The sequence below is a fragment of the Barbatula barbatula genome (assembly GCF_947034865.1).
Source record: "Barbatula barbatula genome assembly, chromosome: 8".
In the NCBI taxonomy this organism is placed as follows: Eukaryota; Metazoa; Chordata; class Actinopteri; order Cypriniformes; family Nemacheilidae; genus Barbatula; species Barbatula barbatula.
In genome coordinates, this window is record NC_136771.1 from 2491560 (window position 1) to 2516862 (window position 25303).

Sequence of the window (25303 nt, forward strand, 5' to 3'; positions counted from 1 at the left end):
AAAAGTAATTGCCAGGTGACAAGTGGGAAGGGAATAAAACGATACGGTAAAAACCTGATTAAAATAAATTACATTTTGATAAACGGAAACAAAAATTCTTGATATTCCATGACTTCGACAAAAAATATATATAGTTCCATGACTTTCAATGTCTGAAATTGACCTTCCAGGATATTCCAAAAAGTCCATGACCCGTGGGAACCCTGTTTTGAATCTTTCCTCTCTATTTGCTGCCAGTCATGACACAGACGTCTGGTCCGTACTTTCCTAACACAGACATCTGATGCAAGAGATTATTTTGTGTTTCTATGAGATGAAGAAGCTGCGAGAACAGAAGTGATTGTGGTTTTATTGAAGATTAAAGGTTTGATGAAATCTTACACTGCTGGATAAACATTTGAAGATATTCCTTGTGAATGATGTACAAAACATTTGATAAACACCTTAAAAACGTTTTTGATGTGAAAAAATCCCAAATACTGCAGAATTATCTGAGTTTTTACCCAAGTTTGATTAAAACTCAAATTAAAAAATATAAAATGTAAATTTTGTTTATTTTTTTGTGTTTTATATTATTTTTATTATTATTTTGTTCATTTATGCTTATTTTTTGCCATATTTATTAATGTATTATTCACTACAATCATCATTATTTTATTATAAATGTATTATTTCATTTTGTGTTTAAAAATTAAAAAATAAAACTCGGTTTGATTTAAGTTTTGTTTAGCTTAAAAAGTATTTTAAATTATCTTTTATTTTAAGACTTTTTGTTTTTGTCTTAATTTTAGTTTTAGCAATTTTGGTATATGCTTTTGTATTTGATTTGATTCCAATGAACAGGAACATTTTCAAAGTTTTAATTTTAGTAAACGAAAATGGCCTTGACATTAACCTAATAAACGAACACATTTACATGGATTGAAGAGTTTCATGCTCTTAAAGTCAACACGAAGAGTAAATTATAATAATCATAATCCTGATGTCAAACTTTGTGTCATTGTCATGACATATAAGGAGCAGGAATGTGCATGAAGAAAGTAAACCGAATCAATTTTGACTTCATGTGAACTTTAGAAAGTGATGAAACAATGAAAGTCATCCATCCATCCAATGCTGTGATTTGTTTAACTCCCGTCTACGCCGCCTCTCCGTGTCTTTTCCGTGCGCTGTACAACTTAATACATAGACTGGGCAGATCGTAGAGCTCCTGGATGTGAAAGAGTTTCTCAAATCTGTCCACAAAGCTGTTCTCTGGATCCAGACGAAACCTCATGGCCCATAAGATGATGGTGTTATCAGAACACAGGTGCACGAAGGTCTCCATCAGCTCATCCAGGTACGGATGTGAATAAACCACATCTGCGGCCATGATGTAGTCGTATTGACAGGACTCCTGTGGGAAGCCTTCTTCCAGCCGTTGGCCCCATCTGAGCTCGGTCACGTGTGGCTCGTGGCGACAGCGTCCTCGGGTGTTGCTTTGAATGTTGTACCTCAGGTTACTCAGAACATCCGGCAGGTCCGTAGAGGTCACCTTTGCACCTGGACAGAATGAACAGTAACGTGGTATTATTGTGTTTATAAACCACACCTTATGGACCATATCTGGTCTCTTACCCAAAATGCTGGTTACTATGGTAACCAGTCCCGTCCCGGCTCCCAGTTCAATGATGTTCTTATCCACGAGGTTGTATTCGTCACGGTGAGTGTCGAGGAAATGGCACAACACCATGGCCTTAAAAGAGAAAGTCACAGGTGTTATCTTTAACCACTTTTCCATTCATAGTTAACATGAATGCTGACTGATAAGCACACTGCACTGATACGTACGGAAGGCCACAGCACAGCGCCGTAGCAGTCTGTAGACTCTTTGATTTTAATCTCCAAGTCAGCAAAGATGTAACCTTCCCACGGTTGGATTTTGATCAGCGATGGACGGAAATGTCTCTTCATTATCTCTGCGGCCAACTCGACGTCCGCTGACGCTTCTGAAGCTTCGGAAAAGTGACAAAAAGAAAAGATCTGCTGTGTAATGGTAGAATGTCACTCATAAAATTAACCGTTTACATGCTTTTTCTACAAATGAACCCCAACATATATCCTTAAAACGTATCGAACATTCTGTTACATTGTGACAGAAAATGAAATTATGTAGCGCAGTATTCATTTGTAAAAATCAAAATCAATTAAAAAAATACATTCACACTGGCGCAGAGAACGTATCTGTGTTTATCTGTCATGTAGAAAACAATACATTTACACCCACCCTTGACACTGCTTCCATTCTGCTCCATTTCTCTCTTCTTCTCTTTGATTGTTCCTTATAAGTTGATCGCGTCCGGCTCTCTGTGTGTTGCTCTCAATGACGGTTGACTGACAGAAGCAGGTGCAGTGAATGTAGGTCAGAGGGGGAGAAAGGGAACTCTTCTGCACCCGTGGGACTCGTATATAACAGTCAACACACTCGTATTGGCACGATCACAGTTGATCATAACTGAGGGATGATCAAGTCATTCTGTGGCTTGGAAACAGGAATGTAGATTGTGTTTTGGATAAGGCCATAATAACTCATGACCACTCATCACCTGACAGCTGTGATCCTTTGACCTTTACTGTGAATTGTTGTGGTGTTTTGGTAATTGTTTGGTAAATGTTGAGTTTTACTTAAGGTGATGTGTGGTATCTATTAAGGATTGGGGTCATGCAGAGGACTGTGAAGAACAGATACACTTAAATAATACAACGCCACTATTTTGTAAAAGGGCACATTTCACCTATAATCTGAAGGCTACACTGTTAAAAGTAAAGGTGCTTCATGATGCCATAGTAAAGGATCTTTTTTTGGCTGTGTGGCTCCATGAAGAACTTGTGTTCTTTAACATTCCATCATTTAAAGGGATAGTTCACCCCAAAATAAAAATGATATCATGATTTATTTACTCTGATAACCTTCTGTGGACCACAAGAGTGTCCATACAATGAAAGTCCATGGTGTCCGGTGTTCTTTGGTTAGCAACACATTCTGTTGTATTCTGCAGAAGAAACTCATACAGGTTTGGTTTGCAATAACATGAGGGTGAGAGAATCTTTATTTTCGGGTGAACAATCCTTTTGAGTATTTGTAAATGGTTATTTACCAAAAACATCAACATTTTATGCCTTTCTCAGATGACTTTACGCGATACGGCCATCGTAAAAAAAATGCTTTGATTACATTTTGGATCACATACTTTCTATTGTGTGAATCGTACAAAAGCATGATACCTCACCACTAAATCTAATACAAAATGAGTGTGATGAGATCGTGTTGGCATATTCATCTTAAAGGGGAAGTTCACTCAAATATCGACTTTGTGTGATTTTTTTACTCACTCACATGACGTTAAACATGGTTAGAGAACTTCCGGCACCGTCGGAGCACAAATGAAGATGTTTAGGTGACATCCGAGAGATTTCCAGGCCTCCTCATAGACATCGTGGTGTCAGTTTTTGCCGAGGTCCAGAAAAGTACTAAAGACATCCTTAAATTGGTCCATCCGCGCATAGTGGCTCAGTTGAAGTGTTTTGAAGCGACGAGAATGCTTTATGTGCGGAAAACAAACCAAAATGTGTGTTCACGAGAGCACTTCTTCTTTGTCTTCTTCTTGGACGAGAGTACTTTGGTGCATATGACTCAGAGCGGCGGCGTCCAATTGGGTCAAGCCCCATGCAGCGTTCGGCTCACAAACCTAATACGCTTGCGTCAAAGTGTTCTCTTCCAAGAAGACCAAGTGCTTTTTGTGATACAATGCCATACAATGACAAAAACTGACACCATGATGTCTATGAGGAGGCCTGGAAATCTTGACGATGTCACCTAAATATCTTCATTTGTGCTCCGAAGACGGCAGAAATTCTCTAAACATGTTTAACCTTATGTGGGTGAGTAAAAAAATTCAATAAAAAAATTGGGTGAACTTCCCCTTTAACACAAACAAAAGCTTAACTTGTAAGATGCTTTTATATTGAAACAAGCAAAAATGATCAGACCTCATTTACATCACAATACATATTTAAATACGCATTTAATAATTTACACAAAATGCTCATTGAAAACTCAAGAAACTTTTGATCACGTTGGTCATTCAATCTCAAATACGTTGTCATGATTTATTTTTGGCCCGTCCTCTCCCTCCAGTGCGCTTTCCTCTTCCTCTCGTCTTCCCCTCGAAAAACACAGAGCGCGCTATAACCATAGCGACACCCCTCCCACGCTCCGCCTCATCCTCTGAGCTGGAGCTGCTGGACTCCGCTCGCATCGTCACCTGCTTCCTGTCCTGAGTAACTGCACTTGCTTTCCCGTCCCACGTTGTCTCCTCCTCCAGCACGTCAGCAGATGACCCTATAAATCCTCCTGTTAACGGGGCTCGCTGTATGCCACTCTCATCCTTGCCCGCTTTAGATGGAGACGTCTCTTCATCATCTTCTTCTTCTCTTTCTTTTCTCTTGAGGCAGGTGACGGCTCTGCGCAGACGCTGACTGCGTATGCACTGCCTGTCCTGCTGCTCCAGGCGGAAGAAGGAATCGATGCGCATCTGCGTCTGCAAGACATTAGGATTAAAAATATGACGTTGACATTAACATCCCAAAATGCATGCGAAGAAGTCCTAATGTTATATGCAAACATGTTAAGGTGGCTAATTCATATACATTTGTATGATTTTAATCCATTTACGTTTAGTACGAACAGCTGGATAAATAAATATCCATATGCCATCTAGAAAATGAATGAATGTATTTCACCTGCTGAGCGTTAAATTGTTTTAACACCGGTTGTAAAATCTCTTCTGTTTTTTTGCTGTTCCAACCAAATCGGCTTGCACAGAACTTAAGATGCGTTAAGAAAATTGTCAAAACAAATATAGCACAACGCACTCATATACTGTGAAAAGATACTGATGTAGAAGAACAACACAAGGATATTCTTTAAGGAGGTCCAGCTGTGGGCGGGCCCAGCTAAATGAGGCGTCTGATTGGTCCACCGTGGGATAGAGGTAGGCCTGAGCCACGGCAGGGTTCGGAAAACCAGGATGAAGCTGAAGATCTCGGAGCTTCTTCTTGACTTTTGTGTCTTTGGGATTGGCAGTGACTTTCTTCTTCTCCTGAGCTTCAGACCACCAGTTACTACATCAGAAGATCAGAGATCTGTCGGCCGTACCAGTTGTGTTTTATTTGAAATAATGTTGATGTTTTTCTAACCTGAAATCGTGGAGAGGCTGTTGGCCGGTACCAGGAAACTCATTCAGTATCTCCATTCCTGTGACGTAACCCACGCCTGAGATGCCCTCCGTGTAGTCGCTGCCTAGCAGATATGCCAGATTTATCAGCTTGGTCCGATCCAAGCCTACATCATTAAAACATCGTGTTACTTTCTCCTTCATGAATTCATGAGTTCAGACTTTTAACTCCGTGTTGAAAGTTGAAGATTCTCACCCAGTTGATTCTGCATGTCTGTGCACTGGTAATGCTCCACATACTTGTTCTGGTTGAAAAAGTTCTTGTAGACTTGACGGCCGCCGAAGAGCCAGATGTCGCTGTCGTCTGTGATGGTGCCGTGCGTTTGGTCCAGGTGGTCTAGCGTGGCACATTGGGCTTCGGCCTCCGTGGGTGCGACAATGAAGGGCACGCCGAATAATCGCAACAGCTCCTGAGAGCCAATCAGAGAGCAACTTTGATTAAATATCAGACATAAGGTCAGATAAGTGCACGTTCTTAATAAGGCACAGGCGGGAAGCATTCAACCATACTACTTAGTATACATCCTACAGAAATAGTCTAAGCACCGTGTCAGCTTTCAGTGTCCTCAGACTCTGACGACCACCTACCCTTATGCCAAGAAAATATATTTACGTATACACTGTATCAACTGTCGATATGTACATTTAATTTATACTGTATATTTGAAAATACACAGAATAACACATTGCAAATATATTACATTATATTGAATAATACGATAATAAAGAATTGATGCTTTTCATTTATTGAAACAGCAATGTGAAAGACTGACAGCATAACAAGACAAATGAACATTGTGAGAAAACTCCAGGTTATAACATAAACAAGATTTTGAACTTTTCCTAAATATATGTAGAAATATTACTGCTTGAAAGTGAATATAAATTTGATTTCTTTGCAGTATTTGAGGTGTGAAAAAATACTGAGCATCTTTTGTTATTTTTTAACTGAAATTTGGGCAAAATATTGTTAGTAGTACACAAAAATTATAATTTACCTAAAAACATACCTTAAAATAGTAAATTCAGAAAAACTGAAAATAATCTTGTTTCGTTTACAGTATACACACTGTACATTGATCACACGTGTGCTCTCAAAAGCATAAACTCTCAGCAACAACTTAATCCATTCAAGTTGAGTCTACATGAATGATTTGTGTTGTGTTAACATAAAATAGTTCAAACTGGGCCGAGGATTTCTAGTTCCCAACATGCTCACCTGACTCTCCTGACACATCTGTCCCGTCACTGTGGAGCTGGTTCTCTCCTGCTGCTGTTGTTGTTGCTTCAGGTTGATCTGTTCTTCCTGTAGATCTCTCTCTAACTGCTCAAGCTCTTGCTGCAGGAGATCAAGCATTCATCTCATCTCACAGTCCCGCATTAACAGCTTCAGCTCACGTGCAGTGCGCGCTGATATTTACCACATCAATCTGATTCCATTCATCAACAGCAGGTTCACTTTCTGATGCCTTCTTCTGACTGATGTTTCCAGCACTGAGATCTTCCACCTCCGTCTCCTCTTTTTCTTCCTCTTTCTCATTCAAGTCCACGTCATCCGATGTGCTCCGATTGGCTGATTGCTCTTCAGCTTTGGTGTGAGGTTCTTCTGCATCATACACCTCGATAAAACTCTCTGTCAAACATCAAACAAACACACAACGTGTAAAAGACTCAAGTGTTGCTAGGGTGCTTTGGGTGGTTGTGTGTTTGTACCTTCTGAGCTGCTGGTTTCTTCTTCGTCTTCAGTCTTCACACCAGTGTCTCTGTTCTCTTCAAACTTTTCATCAGCATTTACAGGTTTTTGATCAGAGGAGGCACTTTGGTTTTTATCATCTTCTGAAACACCTTCTGGCTCTCTACGGTCTTCTGGGCTTTTGGGCTGAGAGCGTGAAGTGACAAAATGAGGTGCGTTTGACACTGTCCGTGAGGAAACATCTGGAGTTGGAACGGGGATATCTTTCCTGCGATCGTTGCTTTGGAGAGCCGTGCTCTTGATTTCTTTCGTCTCTCTCTCAAAGATGCTTTTCTGTTCCTCATTTCCCCGATCACCTAAAGCTTCCTGAATGCCCAACAAAGTCCTGGGTGATACACCTCCATCTCCAGTGATCCCTCTATCATCAGCAACAATCTGTTTCTCCTCATCCTCTGAGCTGCTCAAAAGAACATATTTCCTGTTTTTGTGACGTTCAAAGTCATCCATCATGGCGCTCTGGATGGCGTGTAAAGTTCGAGGTGACACACTTCCGTCCTTATCTTCCGTTCCTTTCGTTTTGTGTCTGTCATGAGATCTTGCTGTGACTGCTTCCTTATCATCATCATCATCAGAGCTGGAGTCCATCATGGCACTCTGGATGGCATGTAGGGTGCGAGGAGATGGCGGAGCTCCTTCTGACGGCTGTTGACTCTCCATCTGTTCGGATGATGAGGAAGGACTGATCTCATCATCTCCGATAGGTTTCCAAAGTGGCTCAGGTTTGCCTTTCGGTCTCTCCTTCCTCTCCCACGGAGTACTGGACCATAGTGCAGGAGTCGGCCGGCTGCCTGCAGCATCGGCACGCTTCTGAGAATCTGAAGAACAGTATCATGGTTTATGCGTCAAACATGTCCTACAACACGTGAATGATATTTTAAATGTGAATGACCTTTAATCAGGATGTAATGAGAAGAATCCTCCGAGACGAGACGTCGCACTTCCACGTCCTGCTGTTTCCCCTTTCCGTACTGCTGCTCCACCCCCCCAGAGCTGTGATGACTCATTTCCTGCTGTACGCCCTCCAAACGTTGGTTGAGATTGTTTCTGTGCAGGAGGCCGGCCAGCTGATACTGCGAGAACTCACTTGAGCACTGCAGACCAGAGAGAAGAGAGTAAAAAATTACATCAGCAAATGTACAGTTATGTTTTCTCTCCGTTGAAACAGTCGTACTCCTGGAGGTTTGTGATACAGCGTGCGTCGTCTCTTGCTAAACTCCTTCATTTCCTTCAAGATTTCATGTTTCACCTCCGGCGGCATGAGTGAAAACTCCTCTGAATTGATGTCGACAGCGTCAGGGTTTTCATAGATCTCCTGTTGAATACAAACAAGTTAATACGTGCGGCTCGTGTGATTTGTAACTCATTCTGTGCGCTCTGATGTGACTTCTGACCAACCTGAAATCTGCTATTGGGCTGCAAGGATTCAACTTCATCTCTCTCCATCTCCTCTTCTGAACTAAAGCAGCAGTGAAAAGATGAAAATACTCATTAAAATTCATTTTCTGTCATTGTCATCATTACATGATTTGCTTATTCTCACCTGCTCTGTTCTTTCTCCTCATCAATGGGAAGAGCAGGCAGGACATACATGTCTTCTGCCTCATCACGCCTCACCAAGGAGAGGCTGGGCATCACCTCCTGACTGCACACAATCAAAATATTGAAGCATAATAATCCAGATGAATCATGACTCTGTTTAATGAAATATTACGCATGCGCGTTTCACCTTGCATCCCCTAAAGCAGCTTTGATGGCCTGTCTCTTCAAAAACGTCTTGAACAGTTTTTCATTGGTCTGTCTGGACTCGCGTGTCATGTCCTCCCTCCGCTGTCTCCTCATCGCCTAAAGCACACATCAACAAATCTCTCAGAAGCCGCATTCTCCGATCTCACACACATATCAACTCTCACAGCTCTCTGTATCTGAACTCACCAGCGTCTGCTTCTTAAGCAGCGGAGCATCGCCATCATACACGAAGATGGGTTTGATCCGGAAGAACAGCAGCTTACAGAGGCGATGGAAGAGAGTGAGGAGATGAGCGTTCTGAACGCTGTTTCCATCTCGATCCCGAACACCTTTGACGGCCTGATTCAGCCAGATACTGATATCTGTGATGGGTCAGTTATGGATCTAAACAGACCAGACACGACTGAATGCAACTAAAGCAATTCATACAAATATAATCACTCACGACCACCGGCCACACACACCAAACCATATTTATGTAAATACCATGGCCTCGTGAAAAATGTTTTTTATTCAGTAAAGTGGGCAGATGGTGTACAGGATACCGACAGCTAAAATCTTCCCCTCCAGGGTTTCAGGGTTGATGGGTTTTCCAGTGCTTTCCACGAGCTTCCACAGTCCATGAACTCCCATTACACCTGCTCACAGACCTGAGATCAACACACAAACACACATTTAGAAGAAATACTGGGGATTGATCTATGCATGTGCATGCTATATGAATCGCACACGGATTTGGGCTCTCCTAGTGTTGCTGCTAAAACACACAGGAAAATACAACAATAAAATGTATAAGAACGAACGATTAAAGTAAAGCAAAATGTCGACAAATTAATTGTTATAATGTTGTGGCGTACATGTGACACACTTAAGAGAAGGAACATGATTTTAAAGAAAATATTTGATGATATCTCACTGTTCTTTGAGTTGACGAGTGTCCATATAATCAGTCCCTTGGAAACAAGCGTCGAACAACAGTTCCGAGTGAAGTAATTCCGCTTCCGCTTCCGCTTAATCGCTTCTTCAGCTGTTTCCGCTTCAACATGGAAACCGTGAGCGGTGTGTCTGGTACGTGGCACAATTCATGACCAGATATCAGCATTTAACATTTGTAAGTTCATTAATATCGTCAGGTTTATGTGTCGGATTTACATAACGGCGTTGTTGTTTATTGACCTTTGTCCTTAGTCAAACCGGAACCACAATCAGCGGTTGAGATAAACTCAGGACAAAGATCACAACCCTTGTTTACCAACACTTGCGTGTTTATGTTGTGAGGAATATAGTGACCGTAAAACCTATCGCCTGGTGTTTTATTTAGTTTGTGATATATTGACGTTAGGTCTATAAAGAGTGTGATTTAGAGACGTTGTTGCCAGACGGTGTTAACATTGAGTGTATTTTTGTGTCCGTTTATTTAATGTCTTAGAAATGAAACGGAAATTGTAGGCATCACATTAGTGAGCTGACTGCCCGGACAACATTTTGGCCATGATGGTGATTTTTACTACATGAAGCATTTGGGGCATCATAGTGAGCTGACTAGCTAGACATCATTTTAGCCATCACAGTGAGCTGACTACCTAGAGATCCTTTTGGGCATCATTGTAAGCTGACTAGCTAGACATCATTTTAGCCATCACAGTGAGCTGACTACCTAGACATCATTTTGGCCATCACAGTGAGCTGACTACCTAGAGATCCTTTTGGGCATCATTGTAAGCTGACTACCTAGACATAATTTTGGGCATCATAGTGAGCTGACTACCTAGAGATCCTTTTGGGCATCATTGTAAGCTGACTACCTAGACATCATTTTAGCCATCACAGTGAGCTGACTACCTAGAGATCATTTTGGGCATCATTGTAAGCTGACTACCTAGACATCATTTTGGCCATCACAGTGAGCTGACTACCTAGAGATCCTTTTGGGCATCATTGTAAGCTGACTACCTAGACATAATTTTGGGCATCATAGTGAGCTGACTACCTAGAGATCCTTTTGGGCATCATTGTAAGCTGACTACCTAGACATCATTTTAGCCATCACAGTGAGCTGACTACCTAGAGATCATTTTGGGCATCATTGTAAGCTGACTACCTAGACATCATTTTGGCCATCACAGTGAGCTGACTACCTAGAGATCCTTTTGGGCATCATTGTAAGCTGACTACCTAGACATCATTTTAGCCATCACAGTGAGCTGACTACCTAGAGATCATTTTGGGCATCATTGTAAGCTGACTACCTAGACATCATTTTGGCCATCACAGTGAGCTGACTACCTAGAGATCCTTTTGGGCATCATTGTAAGCTGACTACCTAGACATAATTTTGGGCATCATAGTGAGCTGACTACCTAGAGATCCTTTTGGGCATCATTGTAAGCTGACTACCTAGACATCATTTTAGCCATCACAGTGAGCTGACTACCTAGAGATCATTTTGGGCATCATTGTAAGCTGACTACCTAGACATCATTTTGGCCATCACAGTGAGCTGACTACCTAGAGATCCTTTTGGGCATCATTGTAAGCTGACTACCTAGACATAATTTTGGGCATCATAGTGAGCTGACTACCTAGAGATCCTTTTGGGCATCATTGTAAGCTGACTACCTAGACATCATTTTAGCCATCACAGTGAGCTGACTACCTAGAGATCATTTTGGGCATCATTGTAAGCTGACTACCTAGACATCATTTTGGCCATCACAGTGAGCTGACTACCTAGAGATCCTTTTGGGCATCATTGTAAGCTGACTACCTAGACATCATTTTAGCCATCACAGTGAGCTGACTACCTAGAGATCCTTTTGGGCATCATTGTAAGCTGACTACCTAGACATCATTTTGGCCATCATAGTGAGTTGACTTAGTAGACATCATTTGGGGCATCATGTTGAGCTGACTACCTTGAGATCATTTTGGCCATCATAGTGAGCTGACTACCTAGAGATCATTTTGGCCATCATAGTGAGCTGACTACCTAGAGATCATTTTGGGCATCATTGTAAGCTGACTACCTAGAGATCATTTTGGGCATCATTGTAAGCTGACTACCTAGAGATCATTTTGGGCATCATTGTAAGCTGACTACCGAGACATCATTTTGGCCATCATAGTGAGTTGACTTAGTAGACATCATTTGGGGCATCATGTTGAGCTGACTACCTAGAGATCATTTTGGCCATCATAGTGAGCTGACTACCTAGAGATCATTTTGGCCATCATAGTGAGATGACTTAGTAGACATCATTTGGGGCATCATGTTGAGCTGACTACCTAGAGATCATTTTGGGCATCATTGTAAGCTGACTTACTAGACATCATTTTGGCCATCACAGTGAGCTGACTTAGTAGACATCATTTGGGGCATCATGTTGAGCTGACTACCTAGACATCATTTTGGGCATCATTGTAAGCTGACTTACTAGACATCATTTTGGCCATCATAGTGAGTTGACTTAGTAGACATCATTTGGGGCATCATGTTGAGCTGACTACCTAGACATCATTTTGGCCATCATAGTGAGCTGACTTAGTAGACATCATTTGGGGCATCATGTTGAGCTGACTACCTAGACATCATTTTGGCCATCATAGTGAGTTGACTTAGTAGACATCATTTGGGGCATCATGTTGAGCTGACTACCTAGAGATCATTTTGGGCATCATTGTAAGCTGACTTACTAGACATCATTTTGGCCATCATAGTGAGTTGACTTAGTAGACATCATTTGGGGCATCATGTTGAGCTGACTATCTAGACATCGTTTTGGCCATCATAGTGAGCTGACTTAGTAGACATCATTTGGGGCATCATGTTGAGCTGACTACCTAGACAGCATTTTGGCCATCATAGTGAGCTGACTTAGTAGACATCATTTGGGGCATCATGTTGAGCTGACTACCTAGACATCATTTTGGCCATCATAGTAAGCTGACTACCTAGAGATCATTTTGGGGCATCATTGTAAGCTGACTACCTATTCATCATTTTCTCCATCATAGTGAGCTGACTTAGTAGACATCATTTGGGGCATCGTGTTGAGCTGACTACCTAGAGATCATTTTGGGCATCATTGTAAGCTGACTACCTAGACATCATTTTGGCCATCACAGTGAGCTGATTTAGTAGACATCATTTGGGGCATCATGTTGAGCTGACTTCCTAGGGGATAGCAATAAATTTACTAAGTAGACAGCATTTGGGGCACCAATGTCAGCTGACTAGGTAGACAACATTTGGGCACCATAATGAGCTGGCAACTTAGATAGCAATTTTGTAGAATATGGGCTGCCTATTTAGAGCAACATATTGAGCTTCCTAACTAGGTGATTTTCTATTTTGGGCACCACGGTTGTGATTTGACTACCTAGACAGCATTTTTGTGCTTCATAGTGAGCTGACCACCTAGAGAGCATTTTTGACCCTTCATGACCATTGACTACCTAGTGCATCACAGTGAGATTAGTAACTAGACGGCATTTTAGACATGATAATTAGATGACCAATTTAAGTTTTTAAGGAAGGTCTTGGTGTTATATGCTTTTTGTTAAAACACTATTTGTTCATGTATATAAATTATGATTTTTCTTGGCTACAAAGGTTCATCTGGACTGTGAACGTTTCAAGACACGATCCTGGTCGACAAGAATCGTTAGTCATGTCTGTTATAAAAATAAAAAGTAAGTTATCACTGCAACCATCTGCTGTTTACAAATGTATAAATCACACATATTATAACCATTTATCTCCTGTCTTTAGCCGCCGTGGCAATCCGCGGGCCCGGCGATGGCATGGAGACGTACAAGCCGGTGGTGGCCCATGAGAACTCTGTGGACTCCCCACTCTTAAAGACCGCCACTCCGAAGCACAGTCCACGGGTTTCTGCAGCGTCACCGCAGTCTCCTGGAGTCCTACACCTGGGAAAGGTTACCAGAGAGGCATGCACAGAGGTGGAGGTCGTGCGGATTGTGGTTCCCAGGGCTGCTATCAGCCGGAGCAGATGTGTGGGGCTAAGCGCTGATGCTAAGGGGGAAGATAAAGGATCACCACAGCACGCAGATGAGCGCCCACCCTCTCCAGAGCCTCTGGATTACAGGAGCGCGCTGGAGAAACTCCAGAACTCAGAGCGTCGTCTCTTACAGGATAAAGAAGGTCTATCCAATCAGCTGCGAGTCCAGACGGAGGTGTGACCACGCCCACTTTAGTCTCTTAATATTGCTTTGTATTTATATAGACGGTGTGTATTGTATCCAGACGTGCCGGTTCATGTTGTCTGTGTGGAATCTGTCTGCAGGTGAACCGCGAGCTGAAGAAGCTGCTGGTGGCGTCTGTGGGCGATGATCTGCAGTATCACTTTGAGCGTTCGGCACGAGAGAAGAACCAGCTGATCCTGGAGAACGAGGTTCTGGGACGGAACCTGACACAAACAGCCGAGCAGCTGGAGCGCATGAGCATTCAGTGCGACGTCTGGAGGAGCAAGTTCCTCGCCAGCCGGTGAGTCCTACTGACCTGAAGTTCAACACCCCGTGAACCGGAGGTCACGGTCGTTTTTAGATCTGTATTCTGACGCATTTCCGAGCGAAATGGAATTTTGAATGAGAAAAAATTGCGGCGTGGTTGTTTTTTCCACTACGATTTGATTGGATGTAATAAAAAACAGCCATTGCATTTTTAAAGGGAACTGACAATTGAAGGGGAGGGGTTAACGGATGCTCCGCCCAAGCCGTCTAACAACTCATTTGAGATGGATAGTCACTAGAGAGTGGATGTGCCATTTATAAAATTACTTTCATGTCTTTGTTCTGTCATAGAAGACAAGATATTTTTCAGAATGTCGGAAAGCAAACAGTTCTGGGGTTCATCAGAACAAAGACATTTATACAGATGTTGAACAACTTGAGGGGGATTAAATGATGACAGAATTTTTATTTTTGGGTCAACTGTCCCTTTATAGATTCTTTACCGAATTAGAAACAGTTTTGCTTCGATCATCTTATGGATGTGTGTCTGTATTTCGTGTTTGTAGCGTGATGGCAGAAGAACTGACCAACGCCAGATCAGCTCTACACCGTCAGACCAGAGATGCTCATTGTGCCATTCAGGATCTACTGCGAGAAAGAGAGGAGTTCTCCAGAGACATGATGCACACACACAGGTAACACAAACACGCGGTTGTTCTGTGTGAATTCATCACCGTCACTGTAGAGATTAAATAAAGATTGTGTTGTGTGTGTTAGATCACTGGAGCAGCTGATGGTGTCGCTGCAGTGGGGTCGACAGCAGACTTACTATCCCAGCGCGCAGCCCCTCAGCACCGGCGAGCTGACCGCAGCCAACCGCAAGCTCGCAGACGCCATCAACGCACATCTGCTGGGTAACGTAAACGACAACAGAGTCAAGAAGAGCCAGAGCACTGAGATCTGCTCCACACCAGCCGAGAAGATGGCAGAGAAGGTCTCGTACTGTTACCGGAAAATGTATTTACAAAAATGAAGTCTCATCTAGTGATTAATGAGGCTTCTGTTCTCTTTTACGTCGTCAGGTTCTCCGCAGCCTGGATCCAACAACCTGCACGGAAAAGGACGCCGACACGTCCATATCTGATCTTGTGCATTCTCCTTTCCTGCCCAATAAGAAAAGCATCGGACGCTTCCACCCGTACACCCGCTACGAGAACATCACGTTCAACTGCTGCGAGCGATGTAACGGAGAACTCATCGTCCTCTAGACGTCTCGTTTTGTGCTCAGGATAGCGCGTCTCATGTACAATCTAGTTTCTTAAAAATAAGCAGGAAAAATGTCAGATCAACTGGGATTGACATGGTGTCAAAGGTTTGAGTTTGATATCCTGTTGTTTCTCAATACTGATCATAGATACGGCGAGAGAGGTCGTTCAGAGTGTTTTTGTATCTTTTCGTTCTGAGCTCCGAATCTCCACCTTGCATCACACTGCGAGAACCGCACGCCGACCTTCTCCACAGAGATACCAAAGAAAATCTCACGGGAAACTTCTCAACAGATTTTTTCTGCGATGCTCTGATTTGCAGAGACCTCAGCGTCTGTCTGAGATTGTGGGTTCATATAATTTCCTTCCTTTAAATGTCACGGTTCAGACAAGGATTATTTATGACACAGAGGAAATATCAGACGAGCTCCAGAGATTGATCTAATGTAATGATTCTGCAAACACACATGACACTTTCTAATGAAACACAAGCAGAACATCAGATTGTTATGCAAATCTCATTATAAAATATGACTCTTACACTGTATTTTATGTTAAGTGTGAGTGAGGAACAGACCCAAATGTACCGGCGTGTTTCATAATTGTTTTGCAAATCAAACACAGATGAGATTTAAAGGTATAGTTTACCCAAAAAGTAAAGACTTTTTAGTCACTTACTCATCCGCAAACCTGCATGAGTTTATTCTGGAAAACATAAGAGATGGCAATCCCACATTTGTGAAATTATGTTCTCTTGTTTTCTGTCATGCAGGTTTTGAACAAAACGAGGATGAATATTTATTTTGGGGGGTGAACTATATGTTACATATAAGGGGAATAAGGATACGACTACAGAAGACTAAATGATCCTGGTGATGGTGCTGCTGATGATAGTTTTGTAGATTTTAAAATGCATGTTGAGATTCAGATGAGTGTTATTAGCAACATTGTGACTGGTTATAGCTTACAGGTTTGTATTGTATTTGAACACGACCGGATGTATTAATAATGCAGTGTTTGTTAAGTATAATGTCAGGTAATAATTCACATGGAGTGGATGTTGTGAATTCAGTCTGAACTGGAGTTATGATTTATTTGGAGTGTTTAGTGGCTTTTAAACATTTCAGTTATGTTCGTTGTGTAAAGTATTTTTGCTTTTTTCTTTCCCTTGTAAAATTAACAAAATAAATCTGTTTCAATTCTCATATTGTCAAGCTGTAAAAATTACACCGGCATTAGTGTATCCAAAAATGGCTTCTTTTTAAATGTCCTACCCTGACCAGCAGGTCTACTGTATACAATTCTGTTATTACACACCACTCAATTTGTGGCATGATCAAAAAAAATGTCTTATATATCTTACAAAATGTATTTCTTTGTTTTGAACTTGCCGTTTTCTGTTAAGACCATTTTGTTACAATCACATTTTTCTAAAAATCAAATTACTGTAAAGGATAAAAATACATATTTATACATCATGATAGAAATTGTTAGAGTTTATTGATATTTTTTAATTGTTGTATAAATGATCGCAGGAAAAGCTGTTTTTTAATATTGCATTACAGTTCTGTGATCATTTCATAACGTCACAAAGCCAAAAAGAATAAAAAAATTGAATCAAGCTTAAATAAGTGAACATTTGAAACAAAGCATCTGAACACAATCCGTACATAACGGTGTTATTCATTATCCTGCCACCAGTTCCTCCTCTCTTTATTCATTTTCTGTCCGTCTGTTTTATTTCTCATCGCCGTCAGAACTTTCCTGGCGTCACTGGACACACGGACAGATTCTTTACGGATATAACCACTCGATGAGTTTCTCTGTTTATTCTCAAACATTCTGTCTCTTTCTCGCTCCCCGTTTTCATCTCTGTTCACCAGCGCCCTATATCTCGGCTGTGCATTTCTGTGCTGACAAAAGCCACTGTGTTTCCTTTTAGGCACAAACTCTAAAGCTTTCTGCCAACTCCCTGTTTCTTTAATGGTGGTCATAATGCGGATCATCTGATCCAGGGTCAAGTTCTTCGCACCCATGTCCCAGTCCAGGTATTCATCGAGAGGAAGGCGAGCGGTGGCCATTCTGAGTCTTTTCGCATTGGCCAAAGACACACCTGTATTTATGGAGCGGTCGACCATCGCACCCACGACGTACACTTTACTGTGATCAAAGCGACGCAGGACGTTTGGAGAATCGGCCGTGAGGTAGACGATGCTCTCGTGAGGAAACATCTCCACGTGTTGGCGAGCTGTGGCTGTGATGAGCAGACGTTCCCAGGTCTCCGTTCCGTAGCGTTTAAGGAGTTCGTTATAATAGGTTCCGTTGGGCTGCAGGTTACAGAAATGCAGGTGAAAGGGATCAACGGATCTACGGTTCCATCCCTCCGTCTCCATCAGCTGTGAAATTGTGTTTTCTATCTCTCTCCGTGTCATGTGCTGCTCGTAACTCATGTCATACACCAACGGCTGTCCGAAGCGCATGGCCTGCGCCACCCTCCAGTTCAGAAGCGTGTCCATAGAGCGGCTCCAGAACCTCATCAGGAATGTGTTCTTCAAGGCATCTCCAACATCTTTTTCACATTCATCATCTAACTCCGCTTGCTTCTCCAATTTCTTTTCTTCCTTCTTCTCCTTCTTGGCGACCTTGTGCCGTTCCTTCACGGCCAAGAACTTGAGAAACTTCTTTTTACCGGACTTCGTGGTCAGTCCAGCGAGGTGCTCCAGTTGCTCATCTGTGATGTTCTTCGGGACCAACTTTCCGGCGTGATGCCACATCTCCACCAGCTCTCGGTTGGCGTGCATCACAGACGGCTCTGCCTCGGCGCGTGGGGTCAAATTCTCCACGTCATTTCTCTCCTCGTGTAGTGCCTGAGATTTCATCATGGATTTCCAGATATCCAGATCAAGCTTTTCCGCAGGAACGCCGTCTGCTTCATCTTTCCGGACTTTCCAGCTGGTGCTGATGGGTCGAGTTAAGACACACGCCGAAGAAATGGAGTCGGCCACCAGAAATCTGAAACACACCACGTGTTTCCTACAAACAGTCTGAAATGCGGCAGAGGTGTGTCTCCATCGGGCAGCCCGTGAACAAAATCTCTGAAGCATCATCACTGACGTCTTACCAAAATGACACTGTCTCTGTTTTCTGTATTGTCAGTGCATCTTGTCCCAATGCCTGTAAAAACAAAAGTAGAGATACATTGTTATTAATATTTACATTACAGACAAGTGGGACTAGTTGTCACAGTTAACGTTGAATATTATCATTCCTGTATAAGAACAAACCATAAACGTATGTAAAGAATTGCAGAATGTACACAAATGACTGACAAAATAACAATTTGAAACAAACACTCCCACAGCTAAAGCTACATTTCTGTGACAACTTGCCCCGGCCTCCTCCACATCTAACAATAATACCCATTTATAAATAAATACCAAACAAACTGTTTGTTCACTCGGAATTCACTGTTGATCCCTCAAAAGGACACACGCCACATGCTGTCACTCCCGAACGCCGGTGTGCAACAACTAAACCGACCGTGCAGAAACCGAAATTCAACACATTTCAATGGATTCGTAAACAACATTTAAACTTTAAGAAATACGTAGTGCACATATATATAAATATAAAACAGTGAATTAGTGTTAAGTAAGATAAATAATCGCGATAAAGCACATTTATATGTATCCACACATTCGTTTTTGTTTCTGCTCGGATGACATATAGTGTGACACCTCTCACAGTAAACATCACTGGAGTTCGCAGACATGCTGCAGATGTTCATTTAAATGTGTATGAATCGAGTTACATCGCCATGAGTTTGTTTCTTCCTAAACTGTCGAGTAAGAAAGATGTGGATGAGGCGATTAAGACAGTCGCAGAGAAAGTTTTAGTGATGCGATTCGGCAGAGACGAAGATTCGGTGTGTCTACAGCTCGACGAGATCGTGAGTCTGATCGTAATACTACCATGTTTTTATACCTGGTATTGTGTCATTACTTTCGGTAACTTTAATTTATTAACATTTGTTAAATGCATTACAGAGGCATCTGATGCACAGTGACCTAATGGCTGCTATACACTACACGACTTTTAACATATCAACAGATTTTCTTTTAACTAGACATCACACACTTGCAGACTTTTAAAGTTTCAGATAGAAACACACTAAGTGATCAAATACACAAACTTTCTGCAACAATACCAGACTGAAAATCTGGGGTAGTGTAGTGTAGTGTAGTGTAGTTCAGTGTAGTGTAGTTCAGTGTAGTTCAGTTCAGTGTAGTTCAGTTCAGTTCAGTTCAGTGTAGTGTAGTGTAGTTCAGTGTAGTGTAGTGTAGTGTAGTGTAGTGTAGTTCAGTGTAGTGTAGTGTAGTTCAGTGTAGTGTAGTTCAGTGTAGTGTAGTGTAGTTCAGTGGAGTGTAGTGTAGTTCAGTGTAGTGTAGTGTAGTTCAGTGTAGTGTAGTGTAGTTCAGTGTAGTGTAGTGTAGTTCAGTGTAGTGTAGTTCAGTGTAGTGTAGTGTAGTTCAGTGTAGTGTAGTGTAGTGTAGTGTAGTTCAGTGTAGTGTAGTGTAGTTCAGTGTAGTGTAGTGTAGTGTAGTGTAGTGTAGTTCAGTGTAGTGTAGTGTAGTTCAGTGTAGTGTAGTTCAGTGTAGTGTAGTGTAGTTCAGTGTAGTGTAGTTCAGTGTAGTTCAGTGTAGTGTAGTGTAGTTCAGTGTAGTGTAGTGTAGTTCAGTGTAGTGTAGTTCAGTGTAGTGTAGTGTAGTGTAGTGTAGTTCAGTGTAGTGTAGTTCAGTGTAGTGTAGTGTAGTTCAGTGTAGTGTAGTTCAGTGTAGTGTAGTGTAGTTCAGTGTAGTGTAGTGTAGTGTAGTTCAGTGTAGTGTAGTGTAGTTCAGTGTAGTGTAGTTTAGTGTAGTTCAGTGTAGTGTAGTGTAGTTCAGTGTAGTGTAGTGTAGTTCAGTGTAGTGTAGTTCAGTGTAGTGTAGTGTAGTTCAGTGTAGTGTAGTGTAGTTCAGTGTAGTGTAGTGTAGTGTAGTGTAGTGTAGTTCAGTGTAGTGTAGTGTAGTGTAGTGTAGTTCAGTGTAGTGTGGTGTAGTTCAGTGTAGTGTAGTGTAGTTCAGTGTAGTGTAGTGTAGTTCAGTGTAGTGTAGTGTAGTTCAGTGTAGTGTAGTGTAGTTCAGTGTAGTGTAGTGTAGTTCAGTGTAGTGTAGTTCAGTGTAGTGTAGTGTAGTTCAGTGTAGTGTAGTTCAGTGTAGTGTAGTGTAGTTCAGTGTAGTGTAGTGTAGTGTAGTTCAGTGTAGTGTAGTGTAGTTCAGTGTAGTGTAGTTTAGTGTAGTTCAGTGTAGTGTAGTGTAGTTCAGTGTAGTGTAGTGTAGTTCAGTGTAGTGTAGTTCAGTGTAGTGTAGTGTAGTTCAGTGTAGTGTAGTGTAGTGTAGTTCAGTGTAGTGTAGTTCAGTGTAGTGTAGTGTAGTGTAGTGTAGTTCAGTGTAGTGTAGTGTAGTGTAGTTCAGTGTAGTGTGGTGTAGTTCAGTGTAGTGTAGTGTAGTTCAGTGTAGTGTAGTGTAGTTCAGTGTAGTGTAGTGTAGTTCAGTGTAGTGTAGTTCAGTGTAGTGTAGTGTAGTTCAGTGTAGTGTAGTTCAGTGTAGTGTAGTGTAGTTCAGTGTAGTGTAGTTCAGTGTAGTGTAGTGTAGTTCAGTGTAGTGTAGTGTAGTTCAGTGTAGTGTAGTGTAGTGTAGTGTAGTTCAGTGTAGTGTAGTGTAGTTCAGTGTAGTGTAGTGTAGTGTAGTTCAGTGTAGTGTAGTGTAGTTCAGTGTAGTGTAGTGTAGTTCAGTGTAGTGTAGTGTAGTTCAGTGTAGTGTAGTTCAGTGTAGTGTAGTGTAGTTCAGTGTAGTGTAGTGTAGTGTAGTGTAGTTCAGTGTAGTGTAGTGTAGTTCAGTGTAGTGTAGTGTAGTTCAGTGTAGTGTAGTTCAGTGTAGTGTAGTGTAGTTCAGTGTAGTGTAGTTCAGTGTAGTGTAGTTCAGTGTAGTGTAGTTCAGTGTAGTGTAGTTCAGTGTAGTGTAGTGTAGTTCAGTGTAGTGTAGTGTAGTTCAGTGTAGTGTAGTGTAGTGTAGTGTAGTTCAGTGTAGTGTAGTGTAGTTCAGTGTAGTGTAGTGTAGTTCAGTGTAGTGTAGTTCAGTGTAGTGTAGTGTAGTTCAGTGTAGTGTAGTTCAGTGTAGTGTAGTTCAGTGTAGTGTAGTTCAGTGTAGTGTAGTTCAGTGTAGTGTAGTGTAGTTCAGTGTAGTGTAGTGTAGTTCAGTGTAGTGTAGTGTAGTTCAGTGTAGTGTAGTTCAGTGTAGTGTAGTGTAGTTCAGTGGAGTGTAGTTCAGTGGAGTGTAGTTCAGTGTAGTGTAGTGTAGTTCAGTGTAGTGTAGTGTAGTTCAGTGTAGTGTAGTGTAGTTCAGTGTAGTGTAGTTCAGTGTAGTGTAGTGTAGTTCAGTGTAGTGTAGTTCAGTGTAGTGTAGTGTAGTGTAGTTCAGTGTAGTGTAGTGTAGTTCAGTGTAGTGTAGTTCAGTGTAGTGTAGTGTAGTTCAGTGTAGTGTAGTGTAGTTCAGTGTAGTGTAGTGTAGTTCAGTGTAGTGTAGTGTAGTTCAGTGTAGTGTAGTGTAGTTCAGTGTAGTGTAGTTCAGTGTAGTGTAGTGTAGTTCAGTGTAGTGTAGTTCAGTGTAGTGTAGTGTAGTTCAGTGTAGTGTAGTGTAGTTCAGTGTAGTGTAGTGTAGTTCAGTGTAGTGTAGTGTAGTTCAGTGTAGTGTAGTTCAGTGTAGTGTAGTGTAGTTCAGTGTAGTGTAGTGTAGTTCAGTGGAGTGTAGTTCAGTGTAGTGTAGTGTAGTTCAGTGTAGTGTAGTTCAGTGTAGTGTAGTTCAGTGTAGTGTAGTTCAGTGTAGTGTAGTTCAGTGTAGTGTAGTGTAGTTCAGTGTAGTGTAGTTCAGTGTAGTGTAGTTCAGTGTAGTGTAGTTCAGTGTAGTGTAGTGTAGTGTAGTTCAGTCTTAACAGAAAACAATGAGCACTTGCACGAGTTAACTATTAAATTATTTTGTGAAGTGTAAGTTCATGTCAAACAAATTGTAACACATACAATTGTATTGTAAAGGTTTACCTCAATTTAATATTTCCGTACAATTTTGTCTGCTGTTAAAAAAATGTATTCTGTGAACGTGCAAAGTGCTTAATCAATAATTAAATTGTGCAATTTTTTTATGGAAATACATCATTTGAAATGGTCGTTATGTTTTTATGTGCTTTTGCAATTGAATCGAGGCTTTAAGTCCTGACAATAACTATTATAAGGATTACGACTAATACATTTGAGTATCTGTTCTTTGGCAGCTGTCAAAAACCGCTCATGATTTGAGTAACATGGCCAGTATTTATCTGGTGGATGTGGACGTAGTGCCCGTTTACACGCGATACTTTGACATCAGCTTCATTCCCTCGATTGTCTTTTTCTTCAATGGCCAACATATGAAAGTTGATTATGGGTAAGTACAAATAAATATGAGCTAATTTTCATTACTGGTAAGCACTGTTGTTTCTCGAGGCATTGCAAATGCAGTTTCCATTTGTTCTTGTTAAACATCATTACCCCTTTGATCCAGATATCAACAGTAACAGGATGGTTTGCCGCTGAAAGGTACAAACCACAGCATCTGTGGTTAAAGTGTGAAGAGTAAACTCTGCTAAATCCAGAAATCATTTCAGTTGAATTTAACATAGTTCACCCAAAAGGGAAAATTCTGTCATCAATAACTCTCATCTTCAATTGACTCCCATATTATTTCTATTCCCTACTATGGTAGTAAATGCGGGATGAGATCTGTTTGGTTACTGACATGCTTTCAAATATCTTCCGTTTGTATCATTCGTCTCAGAATTTTATTTATCTCTACGCAGATCACCAGATCACACCAAGTTCGTTGGAAGCTTTAAAAGCAAACAGGACTTCATGGATCTGATTGAAGTGATCTATCGAGGTGCCATGAGAGGAAAGCTGATCGTTCACAGCCCGATCGACCCGAGAAACATTCCCAAATACGATCTGCTTTACCACGACATCTAGTATTGAATTTCACTTCCATCACAGACCAGTCAAGTGTCTAGATAATAAGACTAGTCAAAGGGATAGTTCACCTAAAAAAATGTATTCAGTCTGGAAAATAAATCTTGCAAAAGCTTTTATTTTTTGGTGAAATGTCCCTTTAAAGTGAGTTTTAGTTCCTGCATCAGAAAAACCAATGAAGAGTTTCCTGTGGAAACGATTTTTTTCTTGTTGTTTTTAGTTTTCGTGTGATGTTTTTAAAATAAAGGACATATTGGTTATACAGCGAACAGTTTTAAGTGTGTTGAAATACGCAAATTCAGGGTCATTGAACTTTTACCATAAACTACTGATGGACTGGGTTAACATGGATCACAACCTTTATTCTTTTCCAAAAACAAAGGCAAAATTTTTCCGTAGATTGATCGTTCCCGAATACGATCAGGAATGTGCATTAAATAAATAGATTTGGAACATCCTGATGCAAATTCTTTTATTTAATTCAGGACATCAATAAGTAGGTGAATTGTTATTTCGGTCAGTGGCGCGACTCTTGCTTCTCGTGATGATTTCAAAAGGAATCGGTGGGGCTTTGGGTTTCATTATCTTGGTGAAGAAACGAAACACGGACTCCATACAGACCGCAGGCACAGAGTCGTGGCATTGCGTGCCTGCTGATAACTGCGGGCAACCTGCCTTCAGTGACCCTACAGACCGATTCAGAGGTTTTGTGCTGAGTATCCAAGACCTCGAGTGAGATTTCAGCCAATCACGACCGGCTTTGCCCAATGGCTGATGCCACAAGCTATGAGATGAGTCCAGGAAAGCCACCGCCTTCACTCGATCCTGAACCTCCTCCAGCCAGTTGCAAAGCAGATCTACGAAAGCCAGTCCTCCGTAGCCGTGAGCGACAACGAAGACGTGCTCGGCAAAACTTTTGGAAATCAAACGGTCCCATACTAACTGCACGTGCCGTTCCAGGGGTTGACCGCCTTCGTTGGGATTCATGAGGATAACCGCGCGCGATTCCAGCGCTGCCCAGCGCAGGTATGGAATCTGACTGCCCAGCTCCAGTCCTTCGTGTGCCACGATCTTCCAGCTCCACACACCACATCTCATGGATCCCCAGTCCTGGATCAGAACCACGAGGCTCTCTGGATGCTCCAGCGCTCCTGGAGTCAAAAATACAAAGCTCTCCTCCTCCAGATAAAACCTGATGAGATTAAACTTTTCTTCTAGGAGGTTGTACATTTGATGAGTGATGTAATGACACAAGGTTTGATGTTGTCTTTCAGTTTCGCTGACATCGTCTAGTTTGAAAGTAAACCTGTAGGGTTCATAGGTTTCTCTGTGTCGCAGGTAACCTTCCTCATTGAAACAGTACGGAAAATCAGTCTGATTGTAGCTCGGCTCAGAACCCCTCAACATCATTCACAATCTGCCAAAAAACACTTCACATTTCATCATTTATCAACGATACAGATTCATTCGTTCTAAACTACAAATTATTTGCTTTTACAAAGTAAATTAAACAGCGGTAGACACAAACACATTACTTACGAACACTTTAGCATCTGAGAACCACATAAAGTTTCTTGCATGTGTTTTACTCTTGAGATCTCTAAATAATTGCAGATCATGTGACAGGTGATGCTAATTGTATTGAGGGCGTGGCTTCAGATTCTTGCATCCCAGCATGCTGTGTACCATGTACTTT

General features: G+C 41.6%; 6 protein-coding genes across 10 annotated transcripts; 2 read left to right on the forward strand and 4 right to left on the reverse strand.

Moving 5' to 3' along the window:
• Nucleotides 1-329: 329 nt before the first annotated feature.
• Nucleotides 330-2364, reverse strand: mettl21e (methyltransferase like 21e). Of its 3 annotated transcripts, none has more exons than XM_079461951.1 (4): nt 2267-2364; nt 1831-1988; nt 1618-1735; nt 330-1542 (listed from the first exon to the last, which is right to left on the reverse strand). In XM_079461951.1, the coding sequence occupies exons 1-4, from the start codon at nt 2292-2294 to the stop codon at nt 1139-1141; spliced, it is 708 nt and encodes a 235-aa protein (XP_079318077.1). In that variant the 5' UTR covers nt 2295-2364; the 3' UTR covers nt 330-1138. The 3 variants fall into 3 exon arrangements, with proteins under 3 accessions (XP_079318077.1, XP_079318076.1, XP_079318078.1); XM_079461950.1 differs by having other exon boundaries at nt 1831-1994; nt 2267-2348; XM_079461952.1 differs by having other exon boundaries at nt 1831-2121; nt 2267-2330.
• Nucleotides 2365-4013: 1649 nt separating this feature from the next.
• On the reverse strand, nt 4014-9782 carry ercc5 (excision repair cross-complementation group 5). The gene is made up of 16 exons (XM_079461469.1): nt 9692-9782; nt 9321-9425; nt 8962-9137; nt 8756-8871; nt 8570-8671; nt 8425-8485; nt 8201-8341; nt 7919-8120; nt 6990-7844; nt 6698-6909; nt 6496-6615; nt 5473-5686; nt 5239-5383; nt 4963-5163; nt 4783-4867; nt 4014-4580 (listed from the first exon to the last, which is right to left on the reverse strand). Exons 2-16 carry the CDS (start codon nt 9406-9408, stop codon nt 4143-4145), a joined length of 3156 nt encoding a protein of 1051 aa, XP_079317595.1. The 5' UTR covers nt 9409-9425; nt 9692-9782; the 3' UTR covers nt 4014-4142.
• Nucleotides 9745-16717, forward strand: blzf1 (basic leucine zipper nuclear factor 1). 2 transcript variants are annotated; one of them, XM_079461471.1, is made up of 7 exons: nt 9745-9886; nt 13388-13467; nt 13547-13971; nt 14082-14281; nt 14814-14942; nt 15025-15241; nt 15330-16717. In XM_079461471.1, exons 2-7 carry the CDS (start codon nt 13446-13448, stop codon nt 15513-15515), a joined length of 1179 nt encoding a protein of 392 aa, XP_079317597.1. In that variant the 5' UTR covers nt 9745-9886; nt 13388-13445; the 3' UTR covers nt 15516-16717. The 2 variants fall into 2 exon arrangements, with proteins under 2 accessions (XP_079317597.1, XP_079317598.1); XM_079461472.1 differs by having other exon boundaries at nt 9745-9843.
• On the reverse strand, nt 16575-19055 carry trmt10c (tRNA methyltransferase 10C, mitochondrial RNase P subunit). Its single transcript, XM_079461470.1, has 2 exons — nt 18950-19055; nt 16575-18686 (listed from the first exon to the last, which is right to left on the reverse strand). Exon 2 carries the CDS (start codon nt 18617-18619, stop codon nt 17192-17194), a length of 1428 nt encoding a protein of 475 aa, XP_079317596.1. The 5' UTR covers nt 18620-18686; nt 18950-19055; the 3' UTR covers nt 16575-17191.
• txnl4b (thioredoxin-like 4B) lies at nt 19022-23874 on the forward strand. Of its 2 annotated transcripts, none has more exons than XM_079461475.1 (3): nt 19022-19461; nt 22878-23029; nt 23442-23874. In XM_079461475.1, the coding sequence occupies exons 1-3, from the start codon at nt 19231-19233 to the stop codon at nt 23605-23607; spliced, it is 549 nt and encodes a 182-aa protein (XP_079317601.1). In that variant the 5' UTR covers nt 19022-19230; the 3' UTR covers nt 23608-23874. The 2 variants fall into 2 exon arrangements, with proteins under 2 accessions (XP_079317601.1, XP_079317602.1); XM_079461476.1 differs by having other exon boundaries at nt 19238-21451; nt 22516-23029; nt 23442-23770.
• On the reverse strand, nt 23733-25217 carry LOC306897022 (cotranscriptional regulator ARB2A homolog). Its single transcript, XM_079461473.1, has 2 exons — nt 25147-25217; nt 23733-25024 (listed from the first exon to the last, which is right to left on the reverse strand). Exon 2 carries the CDS (start codon nt 25015-25017, stop codon nt 24097-24099), a length of 921 nt encoding a protein of 306 aa, XP_079317599.1. The 5' UTR covers nt 25018-25024; nt 25147-25217; the 3' UTR covers nt 23733-24096.
• Nucleotides 25218-25303: the final 86 nt, after the last annotated feature.